The 15,871-nt window shown below is 40.8% G+C and overlaps 1 protein-coding gene across 1 annotated transcript in view; it reads right to left on the reverse strand.

Annotated features, from left to right (window-relative positions):
- Positions 1-3,820: 3,820 nt before the first annotated feature.
- Positions 3,821-15,871, reverse strand: part of arhgap9 (Rho GTPase activating protein 9) — a gene marked incomplete at both ends in the record, with an annotated part of 35,378 nt that continues 23,327 nt past the window's right edge. The window contains 8 exons of the mRNA XM_080495823.1: positions 3,821-4,007; positions 6,704-6,809; positions 9,899-10,033; positions 10,960-11,013; positions 11,307-11,384; positions 13,041-13,139; positions 14,988-15,107; positions 15,526-15,628. Coding sequence (XP_080351949.1) covers positions 3,821-4,007; positions 6,704-6,809; positions 9,899-10,033; positions 10,960-11,013; positions 11,307-11,384; positions 13,041-13,139; positions 14,988-15,107; positions 15,526-15,628 — 882 coding nt within the window. The remainder of the gene's footprint in view (positions 4,008-6,703; positions 6,810-9,898; positions 10,034-10,959; positions 11,014-11,306; positions 11,385-13,040; positions 13,140-14,987; positions 15,108-15,525; positions 15,629-15,871) is intronic.

The following is a 15,871-nucleotide window of genomic DNA, read 5'->3' on the forward strand; positions in this document are numbered from 1 at the left end:
GCAGCCTTTTGTATTTACTTTTTTTATATACTTTTTGCATGTTTGTGGATATTTGTAATAAAATTGTACATACTTTGTCAACAGAATCATGTATTTCATTTAATTTTATTATCTATTACAATCTATTACAAAAAACGTTTTTACATCATTTATTGTGAATAAAACCTTTCAAGCGAGTCCAGCATACCGGGCAGATTTAATCATAAAAGAGACATATTTTTAAAATGATGATGACACAATATTGGATTATTAACTTATTCCAAATCTAAAAAGGCCTCAAATAGTACTCTCTGGAATAGATATCACTATAAAACATGCCATGGCTGATTTAATTTGAAATGTAAGCACAGACATCTGCTAGTTTTGTAGTGACGTTTGGCCGTTTCCTGGGCCGATCACTTTAAGTTTCCATCAGCACTTGTGATCCACTGACTACTTTGTTACTCTTGACTTTTTCTTTCAGTGTACATTTGCAGGATGAATCATCAGAGGTGTACGCTTCAGATCTGTAAACCTGTGTGCACAGCTGAGAAGTTCAGAGACTCAGAGGCCTTTCCGACACATTAGGTTTCAGATTAACGGTAGCAGCCAGCGAACCATAAGATCAACAAGTGAGGTGCAGGTTTTGCAGTTTTCGTGCATCAGCTGCTTTTATTCAAGTGTGTTATTGGCTTGTTTGTTTACAGGGGTGTTTTGTTGGGTTGTGACATTCTACACACTTTAGTCACTAACACAGATGGCCAGTAGTAGGATTTGGACTGTATATTTACTCAAGTACTTTTGAATTTTCTTCCCTACATTTGCAGACAAATATCAGAATTTCCTTCTCACTGGCTTGTGACTTGTTTTAACCTCTAATGATCAAAGCAGCTTATTGCAACAGAAGCTGCCGAAGTTAAAGGATTTCAGAGTGATCAAGTTACACCAATAATGGCTGAATTCCCAAATAAAAGGTGATTACCTGCTAAAGACATTCAAACTGAAAGCTCAATCCATTTGCGAGGGCATGGAATTGAGCAAACATTATGCAGGATCTCAATAAATCAGGCCCAGCTGAATCACAAGTTGAATCAGTGTCAATAATAATATCCACTCACGTCAAAGTGAGTAATAACTTAAAAGTAAATACTATTTTTCTTTACTTTTGTATGTACTCTTAACATTTCAGAAATTGTACTTTTAAGTTCCATCAGTACCGTTAGCAGTCTTTCCCTTTACACAGGTAATGTGTAATTCAACTTTTTTTAATCAATTCTGGTCTCATGCAACAATTCTTGCACAAGAACGATTTGACTTTTTATTCCCTACAAAAAAAAAAAAAAAAATCTGTTACAGAGTCGAGGGCAGAAATTTGTTGTTGGAGTTAGCAGGGACAATAAACAAAACAAAAACTTTTCAGAGAGCGCACAAAAGATGAATTAGGGTGCCGATTGCCTTTTTTCCCAGTAAACATACTTAACTTAGGGTGCATTTTCACTCATAAGCAGCACACAAAGAATGATATCAAATGAATGATAGAGATACAGTGCATCTGAACAGCACAGTGCTCAAGAAAATGTTAATATTTGTCTTATCTTAGTGTAAGAATAACAAAATCAGTCCTTTTCTTTCTCTGACTTGTCACACGTCACTGAGAAACAATGAAATAACTGAGAGATTCAGCAGTGAACTCCAACAAAAGTTAAAAAACTGCCAAAAACCTGAAAGTATCCCCTCCAAATGAATTCATTCAAATATGGATCACAAAAATTGAATTAGCTCTGAGAAGTTTTCGCAGCGAATCGCAAACACACAACAGATGAGAACATGTCATGACTTTACCACTGTCTTAATAAATGCTTCAGTGATGCAACAAACAAAATAATCACCCGCAGATGTCAAAATGGTTTTGAACAAAAAAATGTTCACTGTTATATTTCATCAGTCCACGTGTCAGAAATGTGTTGTTGTGCACACATTGTTGAAACTGATGGTCGTCACCATATATCCACAAGAAAGAAAGAAAGAAATACTGTTGCATACAGTCCACTGGCAGGTGGGTGGATGGTGGATGGTGGGTGGTGGGCGGTGGGTGGGGTGAGGGGCCTGCTGATTGTCTGAAGAGCTGATATAATTTGAGCGCGTGATTATCGCGGTCACACCAACATGAAATAAAAACACACGACAGAGCTCAGTCTGAGAGCAGTTTAATGCGACGGAGTGACGGCAAAACAAACAGCAGAAGTCATCAATGTTTTCAAGCTGCCTGATCACCAGATGAGGACCCTCCGACACACTGGAGTCAAGGGAGGGAGGCTCTGCCATATTAGCCGGAGTCAAACGCCCAGATGACTGCACACATGCAACTGGGTCAAATAAACAAGCCTGGTTTTGTGTAATTTCAGATTCAGAGACGTCCTTGGAAATGCACACACGATCTCGTTTGGGCGACGCCCCCATCAATCAGCTCCACATAAGCTGGGCGCCTCCCAACAAGTTCACATGACTTGAAATAATACAAACATAAAAATGAATAAATACATCTAATAAAACTGCAGAATCCACGACGCCCCCCTGCCACACTAGCAGTGCCTCTCTTCTACTCTTTTTTGTCTTTTGCCAAACCCACAGTCAATATAAAATTACCCAAGCCGCAGAGTGAGAGAGTGAGAGGGTTCTGAAAGGGGGGGGGGGTGATCCACATTTTTAAAACATATGCATTTCCAGTTCCCCTTTTGTTCTGTTATTAAAAGCAGCATTTGCACCAATCACTGGGGATGCCTCCGCCCGCCAACTCTCCGAGGTCCACATACCTCCACACGCTTCCATTATCTCTCACGCAACCCATCGCCGGGTACAAAAAAACCAGAGGGACACATCCTGACTGAACAGTCATGGAAGCAGATCAGTTCGTTCACGTGTTTTTATTGCAGGAGAGTCGACGGTCAGGTTGGAGCTTGTTTGAGAGCACAGGTATCAGTTTGAATTTGGCGACACATATATTTACACAGCCATATTTTTTTTTTTTTACTTAATAAGAACAGTTTGCACTATTATTAAAAATAGAAGACAGATTGAACTTTGTCCAATGAGGGAAACTCTGAGGGTCTAAACACTACCAAGTACTAATTGGTACAAAGGAAGATTTGCTGGCCGGTTGTCACAGCTGTCCAGTCACTGAGATCATGCTTGAAGGAGTTCTATGAAATGAACCCCAAAACTCTTCCTTTGCCAGAGGAGATGCGGCCACATTTGCACATCCACCTTGCTTCCTTCTTTATTTAAAAGCCTGCCGCATGTGCATGTCCAACGTTGCAGGTGGGAACTGTCAGTCCTCGTTGCACAGGGTGCTGGTGCATGTGTTTTTCACAGTGAGATGGCTCTGCTAAGTTTATTTTCGTTTGTTTGTTTGTTTCCGTTAAGACACAATCTTCCTTGCAGTTCTTTATCAACGCATGAACACAGCTTGCTGCGCAAGCCGGAAGGAGATTTATCACTTTTATGGCTTTTTATTTGTCCTGATCCGAGTCTGAAACATCAAGGAGAAGTGACTTGGAGGCGTCTGCTCCAGCGGCGGAGCACACCGGGGCAGGGCTCCACATCTGCAGTCGAAGGCACAAGTACTGCAGCTAAAATTGGCTCGTTTCACTATTATTGTTTTAACATGGCTTTATATGGAGGCCAGATGTCATGATTAGCAGCTTTCTGTCCTGGCTCTTTTTACCCTGTAATTATCTTTTGATGTGAAATCCATTTTACACAATATGAGTCAACAGGCAGAGGGGACAAACGCTGCAATACTTGTGCTTTGGCGGGATCTGGAGCCGCCACCTCTGCCTGATCAGGAGAGGCCTCTCGTCCCGAAGATGTGCTCGAACTCGCTGAGGATGATTTCCACCGCCTGATTCTGGTAGACCATGTTCACGGCCATGTTGCCGTTGTCGCGCTCCGGACGCATCAGTGTGGGGCCGAACACGATGCCGATGTTTTGGCTGGTCATTCGGTTTGTGTCCGAATGCTCCAACACTCTGCAGAGACACAACACAAATATAAAAAATTAAAAGAGATTTAAAAAAAAACAACAAAAACAACAAAAAAACACACTTTAAATGTTTAGCCACATTTGTGGGCAGTCAGTGTCAGCAGGTCCACCACAGTGGACTGAAACGTCTCAACAACGTCTCATGGATGGACTTTGATGACATTTCATCGACGGCCAGTGAGAGACTGACATTTGTGGCTTTCAGTGAAATGTCTCAACCACTATTGGAAGAGGAGGCATGACATGTTCTCCACACATTCACGTCCCCAACAACTCCCCTTGCGTATATTGCGTCAAAGACACTGTCTGTGTAGTAAAGCGACACCATCAGGTCAAAATCTTGGCTTATGACCACATCAAATACCACAGAATTAAGATAGAAACCATCTTATCTTAAATTTATGAAGCTTTCCATTAGATGCCGGATGAAAGTTCTGTGGTCAACTTTTTAAAGGACACACATCGAAATACTTGAAAAAAATACTTGTGAAAGAAGGATATTTTAAATATTATTATATTTAGAAATAAAACTATAGAAAAGCATTGATTTGGCCAAAATGAGAATCATTTTACAATTTCTATCAAAAATCCTTAATTTGGGTACAATTCTATCTCACTCAAGTACCATATCATATAATATTTGTAAAACATAAATCGACTTCTCAAAAGCATGTTTGAATGAGAACATTTACATTAGTTTTATGAGTTAAACCTTTTTTTCTTACTTTTTAAAATGTTTTCTACTTAAATGCATGAATGTGAGGAAGTCATCCTTCCTGTTTGATCTGTTTATCTGTTCAATATATATTGAACAACAACGGATATTACCAAATGTTGCTCAAATTCTTATTATATTACATGAAATACATTTTCAGAAATCACTTCTGAGTTTGAACCTTTTTAGAGGCAGTTAAAAAAAAAAAAAAAACGGCAGCTGACAAGTGGCTAAATATGAAGGCAGTGAGGCGACCACTTAGGCTTTAGAACCATGTGAAAAATGTGTTTGCTCCATTTCAAAAACACAAATAAAAAACATTGTTAGCCTTTTGCTAACTTATGTGTTACATTGTGTTTAGTTCTGCGTACCTTTAAAATTAAAACTCGGTTCAATTTCCCTTTATGTTCAGTAAATATCAACAGGCTTCGACACCAGACGAAAAAAATTAAGCAATAATTAATCATTTGTGAGCACACGCACCCTGAGCATGTTAGCACGCTGACATTATTCTTACAGACACGGTAGGAGCGCTCAACCATCGTAGAAACCATCATTTTGGATAGAAAGAGTACAGATTAATGCTAAATGCTGATACAGTTTCGTGCTTGTGGTCGAGATGTGACATCTTTATAACTGTGGACACAAAGTAAGAGAATCAGTCGGTGGATCCGCCCGTGACCTCTTGCTTTAGCGTGCTTGTTCTCGTACATCCATCTGGATTTTATGACATAGATTTGTGCATTAAAGTGTTCCAAATCCACTGCCTCTATCCACCTATGTTGATGTGTGTGTGTGTGTGTGTGTGTGTGTGTGTGTGTGTGTGTGTGTGTGTGTGTGTGTGTGTGTGTGTGTGTGTGTGTGTGTGTGTGTGTGTGTGTGTGTGTGTGTGTGTGTGTGTGTGTGTGTGTGTGTGTGTGTGTGTGTGTGTGTGTGTGAGAGAGAGAGAGAGACATGGGGGTGACGCAGGAATGGGTTAAAGCCACAGCATGAGGCATTCTTCTAAAAATGCCATTCCCACCAAGCCACAGGAGTAGCCAGCAATTGCTCAAAACTTCCACATTAAAAGGAGAGGAGGAAAAAAGGGAGAGAGGAGAGGGAGGAGGGAAAAAAAAGAAGTGAGCGGGGAAGAGGGTGAAGAGAGAGAGAAGAGAGAGGTTCCAGCGGTGGCGGCGGCGGTGTTGGTATGCCTTCCAGCAGACGAACCACAAGGCTCCCATGGGACCTTCGAGGCAAAAAGGAGAGCGGGAGAGGAGGGAGGGAGGGAGGGGGGTAGAAAAGGAGGATGAGGGGAGGAAGAGGAAAGGAAGAATGAAAAGAGAAGGAAGAGGATGAAGGGGGAAGTGGAGGGAAAGGAGCTGGAGAAGAGAGCACGAGAGCAGGAGGAGGAGAAGGAGGAAAGGGGGGGGAACGATTGATCAGGGAGATAATAAATGAGAAACAGAGCGAGGGGAGAGAGGAATGACAGCGGAGAGAAAATGGGAGAAAGACACAGAGTTGACAAATTCATGGGGCCCACCACACCCTGGCACAAACATGGGCCTCAGAACACGAACGCTCACCCCTGGAGTGGAAGGAAAAACCATAGGCGGTAAAAAACACACATTTTATGTACTGTAAAAGGAACTGGCTCACAGAACATTGTACACCATTCATCTTCCTCCAGGCTTTTCATCTTCACTAGGACCCAAACTTAACAACAGCGTGGTCCTGGTACAGCTCTGGCATACTTTCAGAGCCGCTGCCAAAGAATCCCTGACAGAAAATTACTGAGGCCGACGAGGGAACTACCCCCTCTTGTGGTCAGATTTTAAAAAAGAAACATTATGAGGAGGAGAGATCTTACTTTAGGACAGGAGCATCTGTTCATGTTGTCCAGAAAAAAAAAATTCAACTTTCTGACCTTAGCCACATTAAGGGCCACTGAAACAAATGAAGACACATCTGTTCCATCGCTTTCTTCTCACCGTCTGAGGTGGCGACACATGAACTGCAGCGTGTCGTGGTTTGGAGGAGGCATGTTCAGCACCAGACACTTCAGGCGATCCACTTTGTCCATGTAGTCTGACATCTCTGCAACACACACACACACACCAAGAGACGTGTCGGATACATATTCAACAGTAAGTTGGAATATAGGAGAAGGGGTAGGATTAAGTACGCTTTGCTTCTTCCTCCTCCTTTTCAGACGAGATTAACTGTTTGAGTGGGTTTATGTACACTACAGCAGTAGGGATGTGGGTACATCTATATGGGAACTGTGTATATAATCACCTTTATATGTACATATGGAAACATGTGAAAAAATGGCTATGATCTACACGTTTGAAAGAAACGATCATCATCACTTTATCTTTTGAATTTGATTTCATGCACTTTAATAGCACTGACAAACTGATTAACATATTCACCCACTGATAACACATGTAAAATCTCATCTGATGCAAGTATCAAACATCACCACTGTGGGCAGTGTACAGAAATTGAAACTCACATTCACGATCAGTATCTTGTTATGTCAAGTATTCAAACAGTATTTTGTCTTGTCTTTGAGATAATACATTCAAAATGCCGTATCACACAGTTCAAGCAGTTATAGTCGAGTGATGAAATTTGCTAAGAATTAATGTGTTCAACACAGTCAACAAAAGATTAATTAATTCAGTTAATCAATTATCATTAAATCGGATAATTTACCAGTAAAGTGAAGTCACTAATGCACATAGAGTGGATTTTTGTGTCGCAACAGAGACTCCCATGGTGGAGTTTGTGTGTTTTCTCTTGCGTTTACTCCAAAAGCCCAAGAATATGCATCTCTTGCACTTTATGTATATTTTATCAAAATTATTATCATTCTTCATCATCATCTTTTTTTATTAATTCTTGTTTTTGTCTTATTTCTTTTATTCACCTTCCTATTTGCCATCTGTTTTTTCCTTCCTCCTCTTCATCTTTATTTTCATCTAATTCTTCCACATCAACTTCTTTATCTTCATTGTTGTGGTATTTTCTTTTGCTTCTTCCTCCTTTTCTACTTCTTTGACATCATCATCTTCTTAATTGTCTCTTTTCACAACAACATCGATAATAATAATAATCATAATCATAATAATAATATTGTGCCACATTACTGCAATGTATGTTATTATATATATTTTATTTTTGTCTTAATTTTTTCAATTTTGTCTTAATCTTCGTCATCTTCATATTGTTCTCATTGCTCTTCTGTTATTCTTGTTCTTCTTTGACCGTTTTCGATGGTCTTTGTCGTCTTCCCCCTCATTTTTCTTCTTCCTCTTCTTGATCATATTGATCTTTATTGTTGTAGTCATCTTCAACGTTGTATCGTATTTCTTCCTCTTCTCTGTCATTATCTTCACATTCCTTTTCTTCTTATTACTATTTTTATGACTGTCACAATTATTTTGAAATCTGTCTATGTCCACTTTCTGCAATGTTAGAAAACATACAGCTTAGCTTCATTTTCCAGAAACAGAGGTAGCCATTTTGCAGTTCTCTTCCAGAACAACAGCAACAAAAAAAATACTTTGGCTTTTTCTCCCAATGAAAAAAAAACCCTCATGTTCACTAATGTAAACTATATATTTGTGGCTTGTTCTCAACAGATGTACATCAGTGACGATAAATGAGCTGCCAGAGAACAAAGTTGTAAAGAAGTGAAATATGATTTGTTGGCTTCAGTGTTTTCGTGGCATTGGCACACAAGATTCAAAAATAATGTTTTTTTTTTCTTAAAATGACGGTGTAACAATTCAAGCATGATTTAAATATACTTGCACAGATGGAGGATTATAGGATGGAAAACAAGGCTGCGCTTAAACGTAAAGATCAACACAACTCAATAAATTCCACAGTTTGTCAGTATATAATTATTGTCTCGCTTTTGGAGCCCATGCTTTTTTTTTATACGGATGTGCTGTTTTCTTTTATTGTTTGAGTTGAATATATCTTTAATTATAGACATATGGTACTGTGCACAAGATTTAGGCAGGTGTGGAAAATGCTGCCATGTTAGAAAGCTGTTTGAAGTGAAAGAAGTGCAGAACAATATTGCTATGAAGACTTCTCTTCTGCTCAATACAGTTTCCTTTCGTTAATAAACAACATAGCTTCTGAACACAACTTTTTCCCAGATATTTTAAATACACAGCATTTTAAAGAACAAATGTACTGCATATGGATGCAGGATACAGGAGGCAGATTGTATTGCAAGAAAATGATCTGTTGTCGCAACCCCAGTGCGAAAATACTCGAAAGTTGCATGTAGTATATGCACGCTCGTGAGCACGCATGGTAAGAAATGTTCCGCCATGTAATACCAGCAAGAAAACACCTGATCAGTTCCAGATTCAATCTGCAGCAAAAACACACTGCAATAATCCCAATTTCACAAGTATTATCGCAGGGTAATTAAGATGGATTAAGAGTGCTGGAAGTTATGGTGTAGATATAGGTTTATTCACTTATGTTGAGCGATTAAAATGTCGTTTTTCAGTGAGGAGTTTGCATGTTCTCCCTGTACATATGTGAAGATTAATGGATGTATTATTATAAGCGTAACTGTACCTAAATGTTGAGATCTTTCTAAAAATGTACTTCTTGATGTGTTTTCTAATTGTGTGTGTTGAAACTTTGAAATAGTTGGCCAACTTGTCACAAATTGATGGTTAAGGTGATATCGACACATATAATGTCCATAGCACAAAATGTTGATTGAAATTATGTTTAATGTGACTATATTTGGTCAGTCAGGTGGAATCCTACTGCACCAGGTGTACGGCTCGGTAACCAGGCATTATCTCCTACTTCAGTTTTTACGCTGTCACAGTACTCAATAAGATTTTTACCCATTCCCCTGATATCATGGAACTCCTCTATGAGGTGAGACTGCGAACCTCCATAACGCTATACAGTCCCAATGCAAAAAACTCTGCATAATTTGTCAATTTAACGTTTTTTTAACCTCCAATCTAAAGCGTGTTATTCACTTTTTTTGGTTTCATACTTTATTGGCAGCTGATGAGGTGCATTTGATCAAATATATTGAGTTTCTGTGTATGAAATGACTCACTTTGAGTAAATCTGTGCAAATCTGGCAGTATAAACCAACCAGTCTGAATGTGGTGAAAGTGGTCACTCACTGATTGTCTCCACGATGTCAGTGAAGAAGCCAAAGGGCACCAGGGGCTCGGGGAGCTCACGAAAAAAAAGTTTCAAAGCTCCTGTAATGACATGAACGTCCTCCCACTCGCTCTCGTCCAAATTCAGCTTCTCCTCTGGGACAGAGAAGGAGGGAGGAGAAGTGGGAGGGAGGCAAGAAAAGAGGGGAACAGACCGGGTGAGAGGAAGTGAATGAAAGGCGAGGGAATATAAAAACAGAGAGACGGGGAGTTTTAGAGTCTAAATAGTGAAGTTACGGTCATGGCATTATTTAGCATGAGCAGAGTATGAATTCACTTCAGTGCTGAAGCGTGACATGAAGGCTTGTAGCTGCAGGAGGGAGATAGAGATGCTCTGTGAAAGTGTACACACACACACACACACACACACACACACACACACACACACACACACACACACACACACACACACACACACACACACACACACACGCACACACACACACACACACACACACACACACACACACACACACACACACACACACACACACAAAATCACACACGCAAGCACTTCTGAGGATAAAGCACACTGCTTTTAAACGCAGGCTTGACTAACGCTCCTCAAATTGGATCATCAGAGCTGAAGTGTGGGGTTTAATTTGAACATCAATGAGGTCAATATTCATCTCGCATCTCATTATGGGAAACATCAGTCAGTGAGATGTCGCTGCGGGATCAGAGCGCGCCGACAACAAGCTGATTCAGCCACTTGGTGGCAGCCGTGGACTGCGCCAGCTCTCGCTGTACAACCTGCTGCATGTTATTACATCAGAAAACTTAAAGCACAAAAGCCTAAGGGACACACATACATTGAGCAAATGGTAGCACACAGAAAGGAAGAAAAAAAAAGAAGGTGGCAGCTTGTCTCCGCATGTCAGTCTGTAAGCGGCTATTTTTTGGGAGTATATTCTTTTTTTAAACTGAGGTGTTCACATTATGCAACGCACGATGCACAAAACAAGAAGGTCGGGTAAAGACGTGAAAGCGGCTGTTTTATTTTCTCATCTGCTCGAGTCTACCTTGTACCAACTCCTCCGGGAACATGTAACGGCCGTCGGTAGTCACCGCTCGCTCTGCAAAAACCAACAAGTAACTCAGTTGGCTTTCTGATGCGTCCACTTCATCACAGGGACGACGTGCGGTGGAAGGTAGACAGTGAGTGCGAGCGGTGTGCTCCGCTTTACCCGTAGTATCCAAAATGGCACCAAGCAGCAAAAGAAAACAACAATCTGCATCCACTTCTCCGCTTCTACCTTTGACACTCTCTCTCTTTCCATTTTTTTTTCTATCAGAGATAGAATTACCCACAATCATCATTATTATCCCCCTCCTCTGTCTCCTCCCCCTCCTCCTCCTCCATCCTCACCGTGGTTCACCAGAAACCGGAGTTTCTGAATCACTGCCAGGTTTCCTGACACTCTGTAGATGCCGTCAGTCTCCAGTCCTGAAACGCAACACACAGAGCAGGTCAGATGATACGGGACGTCCACTGCTTTGTAAGAATACACGTCAATTTGACTGTCACATCTGCCATTCTTTACAGTTTAATGAGGGTTAGAAATGGTTTCCTCAGATTTTAAGGCAGTTTGAGGTGATTTTGTTGTTTTGTTTTGGTCACATTTTCTGCAAATCAATAATTCAATGTGCCCAGGAGGTTTGTTATGTTGCCTAAGTGGCCAAAGATGTGTGAGAACAGTGAAGCATGAGGGCAATTTGCCTTTTTAGGCAACTTGAAAAAATGAGAAAAAGACATGTGAATGATCACATGTCTCCCTATAAATACACCCTCCTTCCTCTTAACTTAGGGGTTCTCTAAATGATAGAGAAATAACAAATTAATAATAGTAATAATAATTTGTTTTACTCTTGATCAGTGTATAGCATCTTAGACCACGAGGAGGTGCTGCATAACAAAAGAATACTGAAGTACCTTCGGGAAAACTTCAATATAACAATGTCGCCAATTACATAAAGCTTCAAAAGAAAAGTTGAACTAAAAATATGCAGCAGAAAGAATCCAGAGAGTGAAAGAAAAAAAATTAGGAGGAATTGTAGAGAAGAAGAGAAACTGTTTCGGTGATGAAGAAAACAAAGACGGCAAGTTGTGGTCTGAATCAAGTACATCTTGGGATTAATCATAACGAAAAGTTATACACAAAATTGATACTTATTCTTTTTTAACAATGCATTTTTTTGGACAGACACGACTTGGTGTGCCTTATAGTCTAGATAATACCGTAGATAAATCTAGAGAGCGAATGGCTAACTTTTCACTTCACAACTTTGTGAAACACCTGGAAATAGATATGCAAAAATAGAACTGACATCTTGAGTTGTTTTTCTGTATCTTCTCCATTGAATTTTCAAACCAATGTATTTATTTAAATAATGATTATTCTAACTATAAAACTAATCATTTGTCTTTGGCAAATATGAAGTTTAAATTGAAAGATAAATTGGATATGTGACACACACATATGTATGTATGTATGTATGTATGTATGTATGTATATATATATATATATATATATATAGACACACACACACACAAACACACACACACAATATATATATAACACATATGGATGTGAAGTCTCTTTCCTCAAACATTTGGGAAAGTATTGTTTCCAAATCTACAATAAACTTTACACAGAAAACAGAATTAAAACAGTATCTCCTACTTGGCTCTAACTTTTTCGGTGTGGCAGAGCTTAAAGATCTACAATTCCCCAGACATATTTAATTCATCAAACCCATGTAGTTAAGGTAGTTTTGTTTTTCTTCTACTTGTGAAATATTCATTGATGCATTGTTTCTAAACAGTTTCTCAACAACTCAGTTATCTCTTATCTCTCTGGCTGGCAGCTGTCATGAGTTTTTCCTCTTAATCGCAGTCTTCCAAGCTGCTCTCTGTCGGGCAATCACAAACATTTTTCATTAAATTGGGGTTTGATGATTTATGCCAGAGTTGTGAGACCAACGAGCTCGGAGCTGCTGTCAAGTGAGGTTCAAAACAGGGTGCTGAGGGCTGGTTCTCGTGAGTCCGCCTTAAAGTTGGAGGAGTCACATTAGCGGGGGTCCGTGTTGGCGGCGACTGTACCTCTCCTCTCCACAGCCTCGGTACAAAGCCTGACGAAGCGAGGGACAGTGTTCTTCTCTCGCTCACAGAGCATCTCCAGACGACAGCCAAACACCTGATCTGAAGAGTGATGACAGACAGACACAAACACACTTTTCATGTCTGTTGAGAAGGGTTTTTTTTTTTTTTCATCTCAGAAAACTGCACACACTTTCTTTTTTTTTTTTCTTACTAAGACATGATGTAAGAGCCTCAAGCTGAAGTTAATCTACTGATAAGTTTTGTGTTCACTCAGGGAGAAAACCTCCATGTTTGGCTCAGCTCCCAGCAGACATGTAAGCTCACACGTGATGATGCAACACAAGCCATGCAATGCACTGTATATAGACTATAGGGCGAAGCATATGCAAGCCTTTTGTCCACAGTATACTTTTGTTGTTGTATTACAATGTGTGAACCAAAGAAACTCTGTATATTTTCACTGAGGCTGTCAATGGTTTAGTAATTATAGATCCAAGTGTATCACTGCTCCTGTGAAATTAAACAAGACAGACAAGAATTAGGCAGTGGTGGCCTCAAGGTGAGAGGAGGAAGCTTTAGTTCACAAGCTGTCACATCACCACTGTGAGTTGCCAAGTACACCTCAAATACATGCTCTCTGGAAGCTGCACAGTTAATGCACACTGCTCCTTAGGGATGTAAATTTTTTTTTTAATAATAAAGTGCTAATTGTGTGTGTGACAAATAAAGCTTTGCTCTTCAACATGCAGAAAACCATGTAAATGAAGAGGTTGTCAGAGAGGTCACACACTTGATAAACCAGACTTATTAATAGTGTTAAAGCTACCTAAAAGCTTCAGTTGTTTATCAATTCTTCCTGAAACCACCGGTCTGTGGCATGTAAATAACCTTTTTCATGTCAACATGTTAGTTTTCTGTGTCACGCTCTTTGAGCTACTTCGTCCTGTCCTAACCTCACACTACAGCAGCTCATTGCAAGTTAAATGAATAGGACTATTCTATGCTTGAGGGCCTTTCTAGGTGGAGTCTACATGTTCTCTCTGTGCGTGCAAACGTCTTCTCTGGGTACTGTGGAGTCTCCCCACGGTCCAAACGCACACAGTCGAGGTTAATTGGTGACTCTAAATTGAGCATATGTGTCATTGTGAGCGTGAGACTACTTGTGACTGTGTGTTTACCCCGTGACAGACTGGCAATTTGTCCAGTGTGTACCTGTGTATTTGTTCATAGTATGCTGGGGTTGAATATCAGGAGAGATACCGGCCTCACAGTCTCATGCGTGTTATCAAGCATTTAAAGGGTTCAGATTTTCTTCATTTAATCAGATGCTTGTCTTTACTGTCTGTTTGTTCTGCGCTGTTCTGGAAGTAAGTGTGCTTTGAATTTCTTCTGCTTGGAACAGTAAATGTTGAGTACGTCTTACCGCTTCATCACACATGCTTCACATAAATGGGTCGTCATCAAGCTCAGCGGCGGCCCGATAACGAGTCATTCATTTGAAGCAGATGTGTCATAGCGGGGAGACACATAAAACACATAGTGATTCTGTATGGATGCATATGTGAATGCTAAACTCGCGGATTATTTGAGCATTTAAGAGCGATGAATAATTGATGCTTTTGTTAGTGGCACGAGAAACTTTATCACTTAAAGTTCTTACGAAACAAACGAGGAGTATTGCACGGCTTCCCGCTCACAGCGAGATGTGGTATCACTGCAGGATAAACGTTGAGGTTTCCTGCCTGCCATCATAACTTTGATGCAGTTCCACTAAATGGCAAAACTTCACAAAAAAGTCCTGCGGATAGTTTCTGCTGCAAGAGCACAGTCTTGTAATATTAACAGCTCAGCGATAGAGAACATGCACTTCCGTGATTTGCCTGCTATACTGCTGAATAAAGGATACTTTCATTTAAATAAGTCTCCAACTTCAAAAAGAAATCACACCTTTAATGAGGCCCTTCTCCTGCAGGGCCTGCAGAGGGGGTCTCTTCAAGATCAGCTTCTTCAGCCGGGTCTTCACTCTTTTCCTCTCTGTGTTTTCCAGGTTGGACGACGAGCGAGGGACTGCAGAGGGAGGAGAGGAGGAGGAGGAGGTGGAGGAGAGGGAAGACAAGGAGGAGGAGGTCAGTGCGGGGCGTCCGGCCGTGGGGCAGAAGAGAAGATGAGAGGGGATGGTGGTGAGAATGAAGAGTGGGAGGGCCGGGCGGCGGCGGAGATGAGACAGGACTGACGGAGGGATTATCTGCCACGGGGGCTGAGTGAAAATGTAAGTGGGCTGGATGGAGGAGATGATGGAGGACAGGATGGAGGGATGCAAGAAGCCTGTGTGGAAGTTTAGAAAAGAGAGCGATGATGATGATGATGACGATGATGATGATGGAGATAGAGTAAACTGGACAGGAGGGTGGGTGGCGGCTGCTCGTGACGGTTGCATTAATGAAGGAAGGAGCAATGAGTGGTGTCGTCGTGGAGGCTGACTTACGGGATGTTCGTCTGTCATCGTCGTCGCTGTGGTCCAACAACTCCACGCTGCCCGCTCTCCTCAGGGAGTACAGGAGGACATTGTCTAACGGGTTTTCACGGTCCTGGAAGACAATAAGTTACCAGCACATTTGATTTTCTGTCATAGGTTTGAGGGAATTTCACCTTCCAGTTGTGTGATTTTCCCCTCACAGTGATGAATGATATATCACCATCTAAAGCACATAGAATAAATGTATAGACTCCACAAGACTGGTTCTCTGATTATCAATCCAGTTAAACACAGTGTGTCCAGGCTGCTGTTCTTTCTTCTTCTTTTAAAGGAAGTGCCTCAAGGCGCCATATGG

Source organism: Blennius ocellaris (genome assembly GCF_963422515.1).
Source record: "Blennius ocellaris genome assembly, chromosome: 4".
NCBI classification, from domain to species: Eukaryota; Metazoa; Chordata; class Actinopteri; order Blenniiformes; family Blenniidae; genus Blennius; species Blennius ocellaris.